The 20556-nt window shown below is 39.8% G+C and overlaps 1 protein-coding gene across 1 annotated transcript in view; it reads right to left on the bottom strand.

The window, feature by feature from the left end:
• Nucleotides 1-20235, bottom strand: part of LOC121943446 — a 22039-nt gene extending 1804 nt beyond the window's left edge. Inside the window, exons 1-31 of the mRNA XM_042486967.1 lie at nucleotides 19961-20235; nucleotides 19245-19423; nucleotides 18975-19066; nucleotides 18631-18810; nucleotides 18347-18535; nucleotides 17807-18262; nucleotides 17461-17670; nucleotides 17234-17357; nucleotides 16957-17150; nucleotides 16526-16807; nucleotides 16029-16447; nucleotides 10134-10375; nucleotides 9888-9979; nucleotides 9403-9534; nucleotides 9069-9257; nucleotides 8799-8946; nucleotides 8467-8567; nucleotides 7899-8022; nucleotides 7589-7782; nucleotides 6610-6817; nucleotides 6186-6374; nucleotides 3709-3931; nucleotides 2839-3071; nucleotides 2601-2683; nucleotides 2175-2354; nucleotides 1862-2050; nucleotides 1493-1759; nucleotides 1202-1420; nucleotides 856-1065; nucleotides 616-739; nucleotides 283-487 (exon numbers count right to left, since the gene is read on the bottom strand). Coding sequence (XP_042342901.1) covers nucleotides 283-487; nucleotides 616-739; nucleotides 856-1065; nucleotides 1202-1420; nucleotides 1493-1759; nucleotides 1862-2050; nucleotides 2175-2354; nucleotides 2601-2683; nucleotides 2839-3071; nucleotides 3709-3931; nucleotides 6186-6374; nucleotides 6610-6817; nucleotides 7589-7782; nucleotides 7899-8022; nucleotides 8467-8567; nucleotides 8799-8946; nucleotides 9069-9257; nucleotides 9403-9534; nucleotides 9888-9979; nucleotides 10134-10375; nucleotides 16029-16447; nucleotides 16526-16807; nucleotides 16957-17150; nucleotides 17234-17357; nucleotides 17461-17670; nucleotides 17807-18262; nucleotides 18347-18535; nucleotides 18631-18810; nucleotides 18975-19066; nucleotides 19245-19423; nucleotides 19961-20235 — 6152 coding nt within the window. The remainder of the gene's footprint in view (nucleotides 1-282; nucleotides 488-615; nucleotides 740-855; nucleotides 1066-1201; nucleotides 1421-1492; nucleotides 1760-1861; nucleotides 2051-2174; nucleotides 2355-2600; nucleotides 2684-2838; nucleotides 3072-3708; nucleotides 3932-6185; nucleotides 6375-6609; nucleotides 6818-7588; nucleotides 7783-7898; nucleotides 8023-8466; nucleotides 8568-8798; nucleotides 8947-9068; nucleotides 9258-9402; nucleotides 9535-9887; nucleotides 9980-10133; nucleotides 10376-16028; nucleotides 16448-16525; nucleotides 16808-16956; nucleotides 17151-17233; nucleotides 17358-17460; nucleotides 17671-17806; nucleotides 18263-18346; nucleotides 18536-18630; nucleotides 18811-18974; nucleotides 19067-19244; nucleotides 19424-19960) is intronic.
• Between the last annotated feature and the right edge of the window lie 321 nt (nucleotides 20236-20556).

Below are 20556 nucleotides of genomic sequence, written 5' to 3' on the forward strand. Positions count from 1 at the left end.
TCCTTGAATCCAAGTGGATGTTTGTGCTAAATTTGTAGAAATTCCCTCAAGGCATCCTTGAGATATCACATTCATAAAAATGGAGTGGACTTTGTTTACTGTACTTACATACATACATATAAAACGGAATCATAATCCCTCCAGCTTTGGCTATTTCCAGCACAGAGGCATTAAAAATCATGGTAGGTACTTAAATGAAACTGCTCTAACCATAAGCAATAAAAACTGCACAGTGATTAAGATTTGTTGAAACTTTGCAGTAATGGTTTGATCATATTATTCTTGGTTCTTACCAAAGGTGTTTGACGGTAGCAGAGAAACACCACAAACACAGCTGTTGTCAGGGCGGCACCAGACACAGCTGCTGTAGTCAGGGTAATGCCCAAGGTTTCATTAAAGGAAAGGAAGTCCAGCTGGCGAGGGATGCAGGCAGTTCTTTTAGCGTTGGACCAAAACTCTAATGGACAACGCTCACAGTGAAGGGAACCTGGAAGAGACAAGAGGGGAGGGGAAGTGTAAATTATCTTTTAAGCAGGCAGATTTAGGAGTCAGGGTTACTTAATTTGGAGGCTTGGGAACACGAGTTGCTGATGTTCTAGATTTTAATTTCCTCACCTGTTTTGTTGCTAATCTCCCCTTCAGCACATAGGATACAGTCAAAGCAGCAAAGAGGTTGTCCTTTCCTTCTGGCTCTGCGGGTCCCTGGGGGGCAGCTTTCACTGCACACTGAAATGGGCACCTGAAGAACAAGTCCAACCCATTTCTCAAGGATAAAATTAATATATGCTAACAACAACAAAAAACTCAACAAATAGAAATTTTGTCAATCTAAATCATTATGTTCATATTTGATACCTGATTGGATTCTGTGCTCCACTGAATAGTTGACTCATTGAGGCGGAGATCAAACCCATCCACACGACCAATCAAAACAAGCTTTTGTGACCCCTCTGGGGTTCTCTGCCAATTGACAAGGTCGTACTTTGCTGGAATGTCGGCGCCTTGGAAATAAAACATTTCACCCTGTGGTGTGGTGAAATTTACATTGTTCAAGTGCTGCATCAGCTGAAATCATTAAAGTAGGAAAATGTCTGTGTTTAGTAATGCTTGTGATCAATGTGTTTTTAGAGTTTTATTGTCATTGTAATTTGACATGGCCAAGCATTGGTTGTTTAAGGGTAAAGCTGATTATCATGGTTACCTCTATGGGTTTGATATTTGTTGGAGAGGAGCAGGCTGAGCTTTTGTTTTTGGGTGAGCTGTCTCTATCAGGGCAGGACAGAAGGCTGTGAAGGGCGTGGGCTGCAGCGTAAACAGCAAGGTAGACATTATATGTCACCCTCAGCTGAGAGGTGTCAGTGAAGTGATTCTGCACTCCCTCCAGGGACTCTGTGCCAGTACAGAGTGACAGATAAGCTTTCTGAGGATAGCCCTTATCGAGTGATGAAGTAGAAATATTTGATGAATGGCTAGACCTTCGTGTAGGGGCGACAGACTTGAAGGATAGAGAGGCATATGAAAAGAAAGGTGTGGCAGTAGGACTACAACCAAATTCAGCTTCCCAGAATTCTCTTAAGAAGTTATCATCAGGACGATGAGATGGGTGCAAACTTTGGATATAATTTTGAAATCCAGGTATAGCTGAACTTCTAATGGCCACACCAAGAACACCTTTTGCCACTTCAGAAGTGATTGGATGTTGTAGAAGATCACCACTGGTGCTCCAAGCCTCACTGCCCAGAAACTGTCTGTCAGTGACCTAGTGATAGCAAAAAATAAAAATCATGATCAAGTTAAGTTAAAAAAAGTCAATCCTTTAAGCAATATTTTTTATATAAATACATTTTTTTCAGCTTCTCACATTTATCTTGGCGAGTTGCAGGAATAGTTCCCTCACATCTGTGTACCAGCTAAAGATCAGAATCACTTTCGCAGTTGAGGCTTGAATTGTGAGTGCTGCTCGTCTGGCATCACTCACAATGTTTTCCCTTTGGAGAGTCTCTACAAATGCCAGACACACACCTGCCCCCTGAGTCTCTTCCTGAAACACCTGATGTATACAGTTGAAAGGAGCAAAAGATTAGATGAATGAAAATAATTCAAACATTACATTTATGAATATTTATTTTTTGGTTACTAGAATATGTTATCTGTATAAAAACAAATAGAAATACCTTTACTGCCATGTGACCATAGTTATTGTTTGCTACCACTGCCCCAATCCAGGTCCAGTTGAAGTGTATGGCAAGCTGAGCAATTGCTCGGGCCTGATAAATATCACTGGGGATGGTCCTGAAGAAGTTTGGGAATTTACGCCTGTCACTAAGACAGGGACAGCTTGACAGGTAGCTGATCTGAAAGTTACAAAAAAAGTAACATAATTTGTTATTTCTTTAAGATACACAGATTATTCTTAAAAGAAGCAGATGTGAGTTAATTTTCCTGCCCTCTTTCCACTGCACTTTAGAGTAAAATTATGTCTTTTTCCAGCGATCAAAACAAAAACAGTGCCTAAAGGTAAAAGATGGCACCAGCTCTGTCAAAATAAGGAGAAAAAAGTCACAGTTTGCTGTATTCAGAACAAAACTCACTAAAGGTACAAAAAGCGGGCTCAGGATTCTGGAGAGTATCTGGCCTGTTACAGATGAAGCACCACCGATGATCAGGGGAACAGGGTGATCACCTGACGACAACATTAAAAGATGAAATTCAGTGTTTGTCACATTAAAAATACCATTTACACAACCAAAAATATTCATTTTAAGCACAGCTTATTTTTGTCATAATTTAATCTGGTTATGTTATGGACACAGTATGTTAAAGAAGAAAATATGCTACCTTTCCTTCCTCCAATTCCCTCTCGATATCTGTCTGGAGGGTCTGTTAAATTACAGATGCTGCTGTCTCCTCCAACCAGCGACAGCGCTGCCTGGACAGCCCATGGTGGTCGACCACAGCTATCCAGAATATGATACCCTAGCTTCACACCTGGTAGCAGCGCTGTACTGTGATTGATTTCCTCCACCGCAAACACCATAGCATGTATATATTGCAATGGAACATGCTCTAAACTGATACCACAGGAGAAGCGAAAAGGAAGAAATGTCAAAAAAAGTATATATTCTGTAAGGCCACCAGTATTAACCCCTTGAAACCGAAGCAAATTGGTTTGATTTATTTTAAAGAACACATGAGGAGAGGGCAATGAGCAACTAAACAGTACGAACCCAAAAATAACAAAAAGATACATGAAAATTCCCCTGAAAATAAGTATAAAAGGAAAAGCACAAAAACAAGCTTCTTTTGTTTTTTTGTCTTGTCACTTTTTAAAATGTCTCGCTACTTGGGGGACATTTCTTGTCTTGCCTTTTTGCCCATGTTTTTAGAAAGACATCTAACCAGCATGTGCAAATAGACCAAGTCCCTCTTTTTGCAAGCAACGTTGGGAGACATTCAGATGTCATTATTCATCTGAGAACACCTTAACCCTCTTGATCAAATTGGTTTGATTACTTTTAAAGAAAACATGGGGAGAAGACTATAAGCAACGTTGCTAGTCATGGCCAAAAACTTGGCAAGAAATTAGTAAAAAGTTGACAAAAAAACTGTAAATAAGCAAATAAGCACACAAAAATAGTAAATTACTGTTGTTAACATCCAACTTATTTTACAGTATTCACAGTAAATAGTACAGTTCAGAGTTCTTACCCAGTGCAAGGTTTGTAGTGTGGCAGCTGTGTGAAGTCACTGTCTATCGCTGAAGGTTTGTAATGAAGACTAAAGAGCCCACCAATTACTACATCTCCATCCTGGAACAGACCCCAGTTGCTGGGTGTACCCCAACGAGAACAACTCACTGCCTGAACACACTGCAGACCCACCCTGAGCCCCAGCTGTCTGCCCACAAGCCAAAAAAGCAGCAGGGCCTGGGCTGAGGAAGGCCACAGAGTGAAGAGCCAAGCAAGCCAAGACATGGATGAAGCTGCTTTGAACACTTTACTCAGTTAGCTTTCTCATAGGCAATGCATTCAGTTTCTTGAAACTCAATCTGCAAAGAAAAAAGTCAAACGGGATCAAATCTCTCTTGATTCAGTTGGAAAAAGTTAATATATTATTATTAAGATATCCACCTGTAGAGCAAAAATAGTTTGATGTAAAAGAATAACAGATTTCCATACACAAGATAAAATGTACAGTACAGTTTCTAAACTCTGACACACGCCCCCCATCCTCAGAACAGTTGAACTACTGATGTGGGTATTTATAATAGATGAAAAGCCTTTTTGCAACGAAGTAAACAGGATGGCACACGACCCCAAATCGCTCCTCTCAAGAGTGACAGTACAGTAATAACAGAATAATTACAAATGATGAGTTGTCATGTAGGTGGTAGAAGTACAAAGTGTGCATGCACTCCAACATATTGCTTTTTTCCTCTGTTAAATTGAGTTTCTTCATACTTTCTCTTGTATGCAAGAAAAAATGTTTTGTTTTTTATGTTTGATTCAAATAGGCCTGACTGGTGCACAACACCTCCAGCTAAACTTTATGGGTGATACTGACATGTGGATACAAACATGTAGCACAAATCCGAGATGAAAAATCAAAAGCTTATAAAATGAATGGCAAAGGCTATGCTGATGACGGCTTTTGAGGAGGTACATGTATGGTTGGCAATATAGGTCATAAAATATGTTGATTTTTGATTTTCATATGTGTATTCATACCCTTGGCTCTTTGAAAATGTTTTTAAAATGTTTTTTGGACCACATTTAGACGTTGAATAACTTTTTACACTGTTGATGCATGTCATCCTCTGCAGTGGACAAACATGTAATTCCTTCAAGATAAAATATTGTAAAAACAAACAAAAAAATGGGCATAATGACCATGGTCCTGCACACAGTTGGGGAATTTGCACTTATTTTGCCGTGTTTTGACAGGTTAACTGTTGATATGCTGGCAAATGTTTTCCATGAAAATGGTACACTGAGTTTTATGCATCTGGCCCCACATCAAATTCAGTTCAGTCCATTGTTGTCCTGCATGGGGATTTGACTTGGAATGTAGCAACAACAGTCAACTGACATTACAGGGATCATTTAGTTTTTTTGTTTTTTTTTTTCAGGGTCAGTTATTCTACAACTAAGCAAGATGATGATTTATTTTTTTATTTTTCCTGAATACTTCCTGTTCCTCCTTTGCTTACTTTTAAAGAGCTGGATTGGTACTACATAAACTTCACGGAGTGTGTAAAAAGGCCAAAGATCTGTATTGATGTTTTGCAACAATCAAGACAATGTAGTAGCTTAATGCATAGGAGAAGATTTCCAGGAGGACACGGGTAACACGTCCCCCTCAGTATTTATTTAGGACATGCGCATTTGTGCCCCCCAATGAATACTTGAAGGTAGAAAACTTTTATTTTGATAAAATTAGAAACATTTTCACCAGAAATTGATGCAAGAAATTCACCAGAATAGTTAAGATAAGTGGGGATTTTAGAAAAATCTGGTTAGATGATTTGATAAACTGAAGAGGTTATAATTTATCCAGTGAGAGATAAAGTCCCCAGAACCATTTTCTTACCTCAGGCTCCATAATTTTAAATTCAAAAGATATATCGAAAAGTTTTGATAACTTTTGAAGTATTTCCTCAAATTTCATAAGAACGCCATGTCACTTTGATTCTCAGCTCAAAATAAATAAAGAAAAACAGAAACATAACCTTGAAATATTTTTATTTGTGCATATTAATGTTACTGTTTTCTTATGCTATACAATGTTAATGTTTTTCACTTTTAAGCACTTAAAAAATTGTAACACAAACTGCTCAGGAACAAAAAATGCCACACTGACATTGAATATGTCACATTTAATTTAACCCTGATAAAACAATTGCTGATTTTCTTTTTTTTATAACTCACTACTATGTATACATCAAATAAATGCAGGCAGATTGATAAGCACATAAAAACTTTGCATTGTTAATTTTCTCTACTACCTGGCCATCAGGTGTTTCTTAGTATTTTTCTCTGGCCTCAAAAGAATGATGAAACACTTAGGAGCAAAGATACAGAAAAGCAAGCCATAGCTAGAGGCGAGGATTGCAAATATCTCAACAGCAACTGTATATTTTCCAGGAGAGCTAACGTAAGCAGGGACAAAAGCTATCCAGACGGCACAGAATATCAGCATGCTGAAGGTGATCAGTTTGGCCTCATTGAAGTTGTCAGGGAGTTTCCGAGCAAGAAAAGCCAGGAGAAGACTGGTGCAGGCCAGCAAACCAATGTAACCCAGAACCAAAGAGAAGCCCACCACAGAGGCCATGGCACACTTTAGGGTGACCTTTAACCCTGGGATGTCCAAGTCAGCTTGAGGAACAGGGGGACCAAGTGATAACCAAATAATACAGATGAAGACCTTGATGAAAAAAGGAATTGAAAAATTTCAAGTTAATGGATGTAAAATACTGTAAAACATACAAAAAAATATATATACTTTTGTCATCAAAAAGTGCATCTACGGTTATGACCTGTATAGAGGAAAACAGGCAGACACTCCCTCTCTGTTGGCCAGGACCAAACCACTTCATCAAAGCTTCAGCACCAGGACGAGCTGAGCGAAACGCTGCCAGGACAACTATGGTCTTGACTTGGAGGCAGGAAACACAAAGTACAAAGCTGATCCCAAAAGCTGCCTGCTGGAAACGACAAGCCCAGACTGATGGACGGCCAATGAAAACCAGAGAGCACAGGAAGCAGAGCTTCAGCGACAGGAGAAGCAGGAAGCTCAGTTCTGAGTTGTTGGCTCGCACCTGCAAATGATTGGTATTAAAAGACAAGTGTATTAATAACCCCAGCTGGGTTCATTCAGATAATTTTATACAAATATATGCCATTATGCAGCAATGCAGGATTCTACAAACCAAAAACTAGAATTACTGCAACACAGTTAACATCCATATCTGCCAAAACTCATATGTAGCTATGACAGTCTACAGTGTTTCAAATATGGATGTTGCTGCAAATAAGCTGAACATTCTAAAACGTAGATTCTTCACACACATCTTCAAACCGACAGCACAGAAGATTTATACAGTCATTTTACCACCAGATTCTAATTAGATCCTTCTTCAGTTCGAGTGCATGAGAATGATATGGACGCAAGGTTACTGTGACATTGACCTTTGACCCCCAAAATCCAATTATTTTATCCTTGAGTCCAAGAGGATGGTTGTGTAAAATTTGAGGAAAATTTTGAGGAAACAACCTCAAACCCTTCTTGAGACACCTTCATGACCACGAGACAAGCGTGGGGTCGCAGTGATCTTCACCTTTGACCACCAAAATCTAATCATCATCTAATCAATTCAGTTTTAAGTACAAGTGGACATTTTTTGCCTAATCTGAATAAATTCACTCAAGGCATTTTAAAAATATAGTGTTCACAAGAATGGAAATACCAACTGATGGACAACATTCCTAAAAACATAACGCCTCCAGCCATGGCTGTCACCAGTGCAGAGGCATAATGAGTTGGGTAAAATTGACTTTATGGTCTCTGTTACATTACTTTGGGTTCTTACCATGGGTGTGTGACGGTGGTAAAGAAACACCACAAACACAGCAGTTGTCACCGTTACACCAGATGCAGCTACTGCAGTCAGTGTAATACCCAAAGTTTCATTAAAGGAAAGGAAGTCCAGCTGGCGTGGGATGCAGGCAGTACGTTCAACATTGGACCAAAACTCCAATGGACAACGTTCACAGTTAAGGGAACCTGGGAGAGGAGGTGGCACAACAGAAGGAAGTTGGAGCAGAGTACTTCGATCACAGGAAAGATGAGCTGAAAGCATTATACAAAGTCAGGAACATGTTACATAATAATTTTCTCACCAGTTTTATTGCTAATCTCCCCTTCAGCACATGGGATACAGTCAAAGCAGCAAAGAGGTTCTCCTTTCCTGTTGGCCTTGCGGGTACCTGGGGGACAGCTGTCACTGCACACTGAAGTTGGCACCTAAACAACAAGTAAAAATTTGTACAGTATATATTTAATGTTGTACACGTCTTGCTATTGGACTTAATCAAGATCGCTCCTTTTTAACCACCTGATTGGATCCTGTGCTCCACTGAACAGCTGCCTCGTCAAGGTGGAGGTCAAACCCGTCCACACGACCAATCAAAATAAGTTTTAGTGACCCCTCGAAGGTTCTCTGCCAGTTTACAAGGTCGTACTTTGCTTGAGTGTCGCTTCCTTGAAAGTAAAACTTTTCCCCTTGTGGTGTGGTGAAATTCACTTTTCTCAAGTGTCGCATCAGCTGAAATAATCGAAACTGCAGTAAATATTTAAAATTTTATAAGTAGATTAAGCAGATGTATTTGTCACAGGAAACAACTTCAGTTATATTGATAATGTCTCCATTAAAATATATATGTTTGAAATACACAAAATCGCAGTTACCTCTATGGGTTTGATGTGTTGTGGAATGGAGCAGGCTGAGCTTTTGTTTCCGGTTGAACTGTCTCTATCAGGGCAGGACAGAAGGCTGTGAAGGGTGTGGGCTGCAACATAAACAGCAAGGTAGACATTATATGTCACCCTCAGCTGAGAGATGTCAGTGAAGTGATTTTGAACTCCTTCCAGGGACTCTGTGCCGCTGCACAGTGGTAGAGAAGCTTTTTTAAGCAACCTGTCTGTATTTGGTGGTGGTGTGACCCTGGGACTACAACCAAACATTTTTTCCCAGAAATCTCTTAAGAACTTATCACCAGGGCGATGGGATGGGTTCAAACTTCTGATATAATTTTCAAATCCAGGTATAGCTGAACTTCTAATGGCCACACCAAGAACACCACTTGCCACTTTAGAAGTGACTGGATGTTGGAGAAGGTCGGCGCTGGTGCTCCAAGCTTCACTGCCCAGAAATTGTCTGTCTGTCACCTAGTGATAGCAGCACAACACAATCAAAAGCTAATTTTAAAAATACCGTCATGTTTCTCAAATAAGATCAGCTCTACTATTATTGACAAATCCAATGCTCAGTTTTATTTTTAGCTTCTCACATTTATCTTGGCGAGTTGCAGGAATAGTTCCCTCACGTCTGTGTACCAGCTAAAGATCAGAATCACTTTCGCAGTTGAGGCTCGAATTGTGAGTGCTGCTTGTCTGGCATCACTCACAATGTTTTCCCTTTGGAGAGTCTCTACAAATGCCAGACACACACCTGCCCCCTGAGTCTCTTCCTGAAACACCTGATGTATACAGTTGAAAGGAGCAAAAGATTAGATGAATGAGTATCATGTTACAGTATTATATGGGTTGCATAGAATTTCTCCTTAATGGAAACACCTTCATTGCCACATGGCCATAATCATTGTTTGCTATCACTGCTCCAACCCACGTCCAGTTGAAGCGTATGGCAAGCTGGGCAATGGCCCAGGCCTGGTAAATATCACTGGGCATGGTCCTGAAGAAGTTCGGATATTGTCGCCTGTCACTCAGACAGGGACAGCTAGCCGTGTAGCTTATCTACAGTAAGAGACAAAAAAGCATAGATATTTTAAAATTACATTCTTATTCTGTAAGCGTATAAACATAATAGCTGTTATTATCTCATTTTCGTGCAGGCATTATGTTATTCCAGGGAAAACTGTTTGCTGCAGTTCACACTAAATAGGCTCCTTTTTGCCATAAGGAAAGCAAAAGAAAGGTGAGAAGCCAGTATTTATGCACCAAAGTCAATCAAAGTAGGTTAAAAAAAACAACTAGAAAAAACATTATGATTCAAAAACTGATAGTTTTAAATTCCAATTTTCCTTGAAGGATTTTTTAAAAACAATTTTAAACAAATACAAATAATTTTGAGATATTACGGAACTCACTAAAGGTACAGAGAGTGGCCCCAGCATTCTGGAGAGTATCTTGGCTGCTTTAGACGAGGAACCACCAATGATCAAAGGAACAGGCTGACCACCTGATGACATTATAAGATATAATGATAATAAAGTAATTTGATTAGGCTTGATTTTGTTTCAAACACAGCATTGCATGGTTTATGCTGTCTTTATTTACTTGTTGTTAATGTAAAATAAAGTACATCATTTTCTCTATATGATTTGATTTAGTACCTCTCCTTTCTCCTATTCCCTCTTCATATCCATCTGAATAGTCTGGAGGGTCTGTGGAATTACAGCTGGTGGTGTCTCCTCCAACCAATGACAGCGCTGCCTGCATAGCCCAAAGGGGTAGGGCACAGCTGTCACGAATATGGTAGCCCAGCTTCATACCTGGTAGCAAGGTTGTACTATGATTGATTTCCTCCAACGCAAACACCATAGCATAAAGATACTGTAATGGAAGATTTTGCAAACTAAGAGCACAGGGGAGGAGGAATGAGAGAATAATCAGTCAAAATGCTGAAGTGACTGTAGATATTAATGATTATCACTTTGTGTCATCACTGAATAAGCAATTATTACAACATATTTTTGACAAGACAATTAGCATGACTGTGAAAAAGATACAGCTAATAATGCATCTTGTGTTTATCAAACATATGCATATCTATCATACAGTATTCACAGTGCAGTTGAGAGTTTTACCCAGTGCACGGTTCGTTGTGTGGCAGCTGAGTGAAGTCGCTGTCTATAACTGGGGGTTTATAATAAAGACTGAAAAGACCACCAATAATGACATCTCCATCCTGGAACAGACCCTGGTCACCCGGTGTACCCCACCGAGAACAAGTTGTTGCTTGAGCCACCTGCAACCCCACCCTGAGCCCTGGCTGTCTGCCTACAAGCCCCACAAGCAGAAGGAATGGGGCTGAGCACAGTCTCAGAGTGAATAGCCAGGAGAACCAAAACATGGATGGACCTGTTCTGGACACTTTGAATCTGTACAAAATACTTAGTTAGACAGCTTCTCATCGGCACACACATGCATTAATAAAAAGTGCAATAAACAGTTGGCAGTTCCTGAAATGAAAATGTCAAATTCAGTTAAATTCCTCCTAAAACATCCGTCTGTAAATCCAGAGTAAACAACAAAATGTATATTACAGCACAACCTGCACTGACAAGTAATAACGCATCATACCCCCCTCCTGCTCTGCACAACATAGATGTTGTTCTGTGTTTTTATAACAGCTGTAAAGCCCATGGCGGAAAAGGATGACAGTGCAGAAAATCTCTCAAAGGTGAAAGCATAACAATAATAAAATAACTGACCACTCTGTGATACAGAAACTAGAGTATCCACTTAGAGGGTAGTAACCACATACATCCCAAGAGAGTTATATTTTCATCTGTAATATCTAGTTGATAAATTAATCCACAGTGACTGATAAAAACAGGGCCACACCTCTCATACTTTGGCCCTGACTAACCATAGAGTTGTTTCAGTTAAGGTTTACAGCAAAACAGTCTTTGAAAAACATTTTGCACAATAAACCTTTACTGAAACAAGAAGTGCTGTCAGACCAACACATTCTCATCCCGTCATCACATATTGCTGCTTTAAAGTGTACTTCCATGTCTACATATGATGCTCCAGCTGTCCTTCTGCGTCTGTTCTTTATGTTCCAGCGTGCTGCTACCATGATGTTGACACAAGCACATATGCTGTACTAACGCTGGGCTGTTAACAAATGCAAACCCTGGCACGGATGGTTAGAATCAAGGGAGGGAGGCAAACGGTACGGTGTAGTAAAAAAGACCATCACATTCAGATGGGAAGTGAACGCCGGACTCCCACATGAAAGTCCAGGGTTTGTTAGACCATTTTTTTTCCCATTTAATTCTTGTGGTATCTAGTAGGTGGTCTGCTAGAGTAAGATTACAATTCGGTTCAGGGGTTTGCAATCTAGTTGTCATTAAACATCCTTATTGTCTTTTCCCTATCTGCCTGGTGCTAGGCCACCAGCCCTGTTATAGTGTTTAGGAAGGAGGTGTGCTTGGACAGAAATGGTGACACAGTTATGCCGAGGGAATTTTATAATAAAGGCGTATCTTGAAGATGACGATATGTGTTTATGTTTTTACTTTCCATCAAAGATATTGGATCATTAATCATTAAATATATTAATCCCAATTGATGTATTGTTACAATCTCAGTAAGAAGTCATTAAGATCAATAAAATTTAAATTGTCTGTGTTGGGAGATGTCCAATCAACAGCAACATATTTTTCCAGAAAATATCTTTAAGACTTCACCTAGGCTGTTTTCATGGAGTATTTTATTTTTATAAGAAACCGGATCTAATGAAAACTTTCCATAGCGTCCTATGCACATGTGTCTGAGAGTCAAACAGAAAGTAAGCAATGAGGTCACAGCAACCCTCTAAAAGTTTCTAATGCACACCCAACGTCCCCGGAGTCCAGGGGCAGGCACATTGGGCCCGCTGGAGCATCTTACTTGCATCTGGCCCCAACACGGCAGATGGCTTATGCTAAGACAGCATAAGCAAACAGGCCTTGGCTATCCCTGCGCCTGTGACTGGAACAGTTACCTCTCCATCTAGAGGGAGGCTGTGGCCTTGCCTGTCGCCCTTCGAGCTTAGCTAGAGATAACAAAACCTGTTAGATCTCAGCAACTAACTCTAAGCCCTCCGACCCTGCCTTTTTTGCTGGATGTCACTGATACAAGGCTATAGGATCGTCCCTGCCCTTGCATTGCAATGTAGTTCTGGTTATATTGGCATCCATCAGTCTCTGCAACACCAACTTGAAGGGGGACACCAGTGACAGTGGTCTGCAACCAACTGTCTGGTGCCCATACATGCATCCTAGCTGTCTACATAAATATAATCAGGTGTGGGCTTTCGATGTTTAGCATACTGTTCAAGCACCAGCCCCTCCAAATCAGGAAACAATGGTACTGCCAGAGGATTGAGCTTTCCCACCAGAAATTAATAGTTGTCTGAAGTATGTCTGAAATGTATTATGAAAGGATGTGAAGTAAGGTCAGCAGCAAACTCTCAAAAACAGAGAACAGCAGCAGCAGAAAGTTTGGGTAAGAATCTCACTGAGCTTGTTTGTGCTTTTTTTTTGTGCCCGCAAATCTCAAAATCTCCACAAACATCGGTTGGGTTGCAGCTGCTTGTTTACAAGTATGTGTACAGCAAAAAGTGACTTTAATACAACCATAAGGACGGCTTAACAGCTTCACCATGTCAGTCATCAGTAAAGGACTCAACAGGAAAATATAATTAAAAAACAAGGGTTTGCTTGAGAGTTTATTGAAAATGAGTTGGGGAAGCAAGGCTTGCTAGTTCAAAAGGTGAAAATGTCATCTCATCTCAGAGGACAAGGTTACATCAGAATGAATTCATAGGGGTTGAGTGAGGAGGTGCTGATGAGCCGCAGGTGTGCTGTAGCTCACCTTCATCATTGTTCATTTTACAAGCAATTACAACTCATTACACACTGACAGAGAGGAGGCACAGGGGGAAAGGAGGCTGTGTGCATGTTTGTTGTTTTGCAGGTCCTAGCTAACACACTGACATTATTGTTTTTATATATATATATATAAATAATAATGTCAGTAGTTGCCTAACTACTGTGTGTATATATATATATATATATATATATATATATATATATATATACATACAGTAGTTAGGCAATTCAACTTCTGGAACAGATTCAATAAAATGGCCACGCAAAACAACAGGCTAAGAGATATATAATGACTGGTATATTAACACTGTGGTTGATTGTGATTATAGACTTCAAAACATGCTTAAAAATAAAGATAAAATGAAAAGCAGAATAATAGTCGCTTTCTATCTCTTTAACTCTCTGTGACCCCATCATTAACGTAGAGGCACAATAAACTCCTCTGCAGGAGGAAGCAGCCTGTGTGACTATAATTCAGCCTCCTATCACTTGTAATGAAACTGAATATGATGTAGACTTTGTGTGAAAAAAATAGCATCCACATACTACTTCCAACCTCAAACAGATGGTAAGTGCTTTGTAGTGATTACCTTCTTTGCTGACATACTAAACTGCAATCTATGATTTCTTGACTTAAATTATTCAGAGAAATCCTCTTTGTGGTCAGGAGACATCACTACTATATGCAGAAAGCTTTATATAATGCATGAGGATTTTATGGATGCTAATTAAAATGAAAATAACATAAAGATTTCATCTTCAAAATGGGCACAAGAGCAAGCAGGAACGTTTTCATGAGGAAACAGGCAGCCCTGTCCACACGGGCAATGCTAAGGTAGAGGCCACACTCAACGTATACTAATTGGCATTTTACACATGTGAATTGGGCAAACCACTCCTCAACACACACATCTGCCCCCTCTGATGGGGCCATCGTCCCCATATGACAATTTTTTTTTTTTTTTCCAAAAACCTCTTGCTGTTCACAGACAACTTGTTATACTAATCAGGTCCTATGAATTTGAAATAACTAGACAAAATTAAAACTGCGTACCAAACAAAAGCTAGGGTCTTGGGGAGATACAAATATGCCAAGGCCTCAGTTGAATAGATTTTGACATATATTATCTTTTACATAGAGAAGTGGTATAAAGTGATATAACACTTTTAAATGGCTTCTGGGGGCTGGTATCAGACAGTGACAGCACAGCTGATATGCTGTTTATAAGTGCCATATGTCTGAGTAACAGTGACATCTTCAGTCATCAGTGATGCTAAGGATACTATCTGAACAAAGACCAGGTGACTCTGGTGACTGATGTCTTTGGTAAAAGGGTGAAATGTACAATTTATGTTCTCAGCACTGAATTTGAAATGGCAAAAGGCATGGCCACACAAGTTTTATCTCTAGCTATTTTTGTTTTTCCATGGGCTTTATTGTATAATGTTGTGATTTCCCTGTTTTTCAAAGTCCCAACTTATCAGTTTTCCCACATTTGTTTTCTGTGACTACATGGTGGACAGTTAATGTCTAAAATGTCTTAGAAATTGTTTGATCTTAAAATATAGGCTTGCTTTGCCTCATTCTAAAGTGTTCATTTACATTTAGACAGGAAAGGTTCTCAAAATTGTTTCTGCTACAGACAAGATGATCTTGCACTGCACTGTAATCCATGGGGCGGTAATATATATATTACTATTAGATTATATGCTTCAATTATAGGTCGAAAAGGAGCACAATATTGCACAGACAAGTTCATTGTGCATGTACAGGAGGAAGAAACCCTGATGAGAGTAGAGCTAGAAGCTTTAGAGCATCATTATATGGTATAATGCTTCCATCTAGTGGTGGTCATTTGGTGCATGCGGTAAAACACTGACATCCATGTTCTCATTATGATGTTATTCCCTCCTCAAAGTGATGAGGGTTTTAACTGTAATTAGAATAACTGTTAGCTGATTTGATTATTTCTCTCACTGATAAGATTTTGTAATGAGGCATTCTGGAGCCTTGTCTTTTTTTTTTTTTTTTAGATGTATTACTTTCACATTAGCCCACTGTGAAAGTAATACATCTATTCAAATATAGCATTTAATGTCCTTTAATGCATTTATAAGATTTTTTTTTTAATGGTGCAATATGGTACACAAGCAACATAATCTTTCTTGAATAGACAGCCTGTTGATGTATAGTAACTTACATCAAAATATTTTGTTTTCTAATAAAAAAAAAACTGGCAGAGAGTTTTAATCAGTTGGGGTATTCATTCAAAATGCAGGAAAAAGTCAAAACCCATTAATGCAAAAATATGTCAACAACCTTTTTAATGAGCAGAATTTCATTTAAATATGTGTTTGTATTTCATGTTTGATGAAAAGTGTTTATATTAGCATTTAATTATGACTAAGAACAAAAGAAATATTCTTAGATATTCAGTTACCACTGAAAGCCATCAAATTTGTGAAATTCTTACAGGCACATTAACAATTAACATAATTTCGATGAAAGGAATTTACATACACATGAACAATTGCATATTACAGGCAGGGGCAGGTTTGGGCACCATCGTCTCCACCAGACAAATAAGAAATACGAGTCTTATGCTCATGTTCTGGAAAAACTACCTGGCCATCAGATGTTTCTTAGTGTTTTTCTCTGGCCTCAAAAGAATGATGAAACATTTGGGGGCAAAAATGCAGAGCAGTAAACCATAGCTAGAAGCCAGGATTGCAAAAATTTCCACAGCGATAACATACTTCCCAGGAGAGCTAACATAAGCCGGGACAAAGGCTATCCAAACAGCACAGAATATCAGCATGCTGAAGGTGATCAATTTGGCCTCATTGAAATTGTCAGGGAGTTTCCGAGCAAGAAAGGCCAGGAGGAGACAGGTGCAGGCCAGCAGACCAATGTAACCCAGAACCAAAGAGAAGCCCACCACAGAGGCCATGGCACACTCCAGGGTGACCTTTGACCCTTTGAAACCCAGATCACGTTGAGGCACCGGGGGGCTGAGGGACAACCAAATGGCACAGATGATAATCTGTAACAGAACACATTTAAGTTTTATATCAAGTGTAGAAATGATCTCACTATTTAATCTATAAAACAGTATCCACACCTGTATAGATGTAAAGAAGCAGACACTTCCTCTCTGCCGGCCAGGACCAAACCACTTCATCAAAGCCTCAGCACCAGGATGAGCTGAGCCGAAAACAGCAAGAACTACTAAAGTTTTGACCAGGAGGCAGGAAACACAAAGTACAAAGCTGATCCCGAAAGCTGCCTGCTGGAAACGACAAGCCCAGACTGATGGACGGCCAATGAACACCAGAGAGCACAGGAAGCAGAGCTTCAGCGACAGGAGAAGCAGGAAGCTCAGTTCTGAGTTGTTGGCTCGCACCTTTAGATGAATCAGATAAACAGATAAAGATGTCATCATTTTAAATACACCATACCATTTCTTAGCATAAAGAAAATTAGAGAAAGACAAATAAAGAATTTTAAATGCATACAAAAAAAACTCTTTAGTATAGTACTTATGGTTCTCACCATGGGTGTATGACGATAGTAGAGAAACACCACAAACACAGCTGTAGTCATGGCAGCACCAGACACAGCTGCTGTTGTCAGGGTAATGCCCAAAGTCTCATTAAAGGAAAGGAAGTCCAGCTGGCGAGGGATGCAGGCAGTTCGTTCATCATTGGACCAAAACTCTAATGGACAACGCTCACAGTGAAGGGAACCTGGAAGAGGAAAAAAGAGGAGAGGAGGAGGGAAAATAAAACATGAAGGGGAAAATGAAGGTTCTCTGTGGTCATTTTCTCACCAGTTTTATTGCTAATCTCCCCCTCAGCACATGGGATACAGTCAAAGCAACAGACAGGTTCTCCTTTCCTATTGGCCAAACGGGTGCCTGGGGGGCAACTCTCACTGCACACGGAAACAGGAAGCTAAACAAAAAGCCAAATAATACTCTCAATGACATATGAATTGACACAGGCATTCATTTAAGTAAAGATAAAAAATAAAAAAATAGAAGCCGAATATGACTACCTGATTGGAACCTGTACTCCACTGAATGGCTGACTCATTAAGGCGGAGGTCAGACCCGTCCACACGACCAATTAAAACAAGTTTAAGAGACCCCTCAGGGCTGTTCTGCCAGTTGACAAGGTCGTAATTTGCTGGAATGTCTGCGCCTTGGAAGTAAAACATTTCACCTTGTGGTGTGGTGACATTCACTTTGTTCAAGTGCTGCAGCAACTGAAAGCATCAAATGTTGAGGCAGTTTACATATTATGAAAAAGAAAATCAGTCTACAAAAAGTGCATTTCTGATATTTATTCTTGTTTGTGCATAGACTTGTGGATATAAGATAATGTAGGGTAACTGTATTTACCTCTATGGGTGTGATACGTTTGGGAGAGGAGCAGGCTGAGCTTTTGTTTTTGGGTGAGCTGTCTCTATCAGGGCAGGACAGAAGGCTGTGAAGGGCGTGGGCTGCAGCGTAAACAGCAAGGTAGACATTATATGTCACCCTCAGCTGGGAGGTGTCAGTGAAGTGATTCCGCACTCCCTCCAGGGACTCTGCCCCGCTGCAAAGTGGTAGAGAAGCTTTGTTTTGTGCTGTTCCAGGACTGCATCCAAACTGCTTCTCCCAGAATTCATGTAAGAATTCATCATCAGGACGACGAATTGGATGCAAACTTCTGAGATAACTTTCAAATCCGGGTATTGTTGAACTACGAATGGCCACACCGAGAACACCACTTGCCACTTCAGAGATAGCAATGTCTTGGAGAAGATCGTCACTGGTGCTCCAAGCCTCACTTGCCAGAAACTGTCTGTCAGTCACCTACAGTAAGAGGACACTGAAATAAATGTATTTGCTTGCTTATGAAAACCTTAGTCCATAAAAATGTCCATGCCAGTTGCTCACATTTCTCTTGGCCAGCTCCAAAAATACCTTCTTTGCTTCTGTATACCAGCAAAAGATCAGAATCACCCTTGCAGTCGAAGCTTGAATTGTAAGGGCTACACGTCTGGCATCACTGACAATAGTTTCTCTGCGGACTGTCTCTATGAATTCCAAACACACTCCCTTCCCCTGAGTCTCTTCTTGAAATGCCTGGAGGTCAAAACAACAAATATGGTAGTACATATATTGTCCAGATCCATGAGAATGTTTTTCAAGCAGTTTACAGTTTGACAACGGACATACACCTGTATTGCCACATGACCATAATCATTGTTCACAACCACTGCCCCAACCCAATTCCAGTGGAAGCGTATGGCCAGCTGTGCCATGGCCCGCGCTTGGTAAATATCACTGGGGATTGTTCTGAAGACGTTAGGAAACTTCTGCCTATCACTAAGACAGGGGCAGCTTGCCAGGTAGCTGATCTGAGTGAAAAATACAGAAATATTATTTTGACACCACTCTTAAAGCAATAAGACCATTTAATTTTGTATTCAAATGCTTTCAAAATAGTATCGGCCTCTTGATGTAAGCATTATTTGAAAACAGGTTTATTAGAGGGTTTTTTTCTTAAGGTAATGTAACTCACAAGTGGCACAAAGAGAGGCCCCATGATCCTGGACAGAATTATGGTTGTTGTTGATGTGCCAGGACCAATGAGCAAAGGAACAGGTTGACCACCTGTTAATTGCATTGGACATACAATTACATGAGGACTATAATATATATAATATTCAAATCAGTTGTTATCATGGACATAGCAAATGTCAACAGCATACTTAGTGATATCAGGCCATACCTGCTGTCTCTCCAGGTTGTTCATAAGCTTGAGAATGAGACATAGGGGCTGTTAAATTGCAGCTGTGTATGTCTCCTCCGACCAATGATAGTGCAACTTGCAGAGCCCAGGGGTATCGGGCACAGCTATCAAGTATACGATAGCCCAGCTTCACTCCTGGTAGAAGGGTGCTGTTGCGATTAATTTCTTCCACCGCAAATGCCATAGCATATATGTATTTTAGGGACTCTAGATCTAAACTACAGGAGAAGAAAAGAGCACAGAATAAAATAAACTTATCAGCATATGAAAGATAAAAAAAATAAAAAATCACCATAGACGTAAGTATAAAAAGGACAAATGTCCAAAGATATCATATATATCAGCATAAATGTGTTACAGCAAAACGTACGAGAATAATTCTACTAGCATTAAATACATTTTTAACTTAAAAATGTCACCACCTTGGAATCATAAGGTTCTATCTTTTGAGACATTGGGCTTCTTAGTTTTGCAAAATGCATATAACTTTAAAAAAACTCACAAAATGTTAAGATGTTATAGCATAAGAATATATGAATAACTAAATTTTGACAAAAATGGCAAATAGAAATTAATTCTGAGATGACAATTAGTTTAAAACATCGTACAACTTTCTAGATCAACATTTGCAGAATTAATTTTTGTATCTTTGGTTTAACAGAAACATATGAGCATGACAAAAAATATAACATGTTCTGCTGAACATAGCCACCAGAAATTCACCAGAAACACACATGTCATGACGTAAGTTTTACCCTGTGCAAGGTTTATAATGTGGCAGCTTGGTGAAGCCTTGCTCTATAGCAGAAGGTCTGTAATACAGATTAAAAAGTCCACCGATGATCACGTCTCCATCTTGGGAGAGGCTCTTGCTGTTCGGTGTACCCCACCGAGAGCACACTGCTGCCTGAACCACCTCCAGCCCCATCTGTCTGCCTCCCACACTGAGGAGCAGCAGGGTGAGGGCAGAGGAGGGCCACGGAGGCAGGAGCAGGGGGAACCAAGACATGGAGCCAACCTTTCTGGACATATGTATACACATATACGTAGATTACTTGTTATCTGGATGTCAGAATCAATACATTCAGTCTGTGTGAAACATAAATCACATCAAACCTGCTTCATCAAACCTGAGTAAATTACGTTCAGAAAAAAAAGGGCACCTCGTAAACAATGTTCAACAGGACAAATCCCATTTAATTCCACATGTCCAAACCATAGCCTTGTGCCAGTTATCTGCAAAAAGACAGAACATAATAAACAGAAACAAGTTTCCCTTGGTCAAAAAGCACCGATCTTAATTATTAACTGTGAAAATTGCATCTTGACTAAAACACAGTTACCTCCCCAC

This window comes from Plectropomus leopardus, chromosome 5, assembly GCF_008729295.1.
Source record: "Plectropomus leopardus isolate mb chromosome 5, YSFRI_Pleo_2.0, whole genome shotgun sequence".
Classification (NCBI taxonomy): domain Eukaryota; kingdom Metazoa; phylum Chordata; class Actinopteri; order Perciformes; family Serranidae; genus Plectropomus; species Plectropomus leopardus.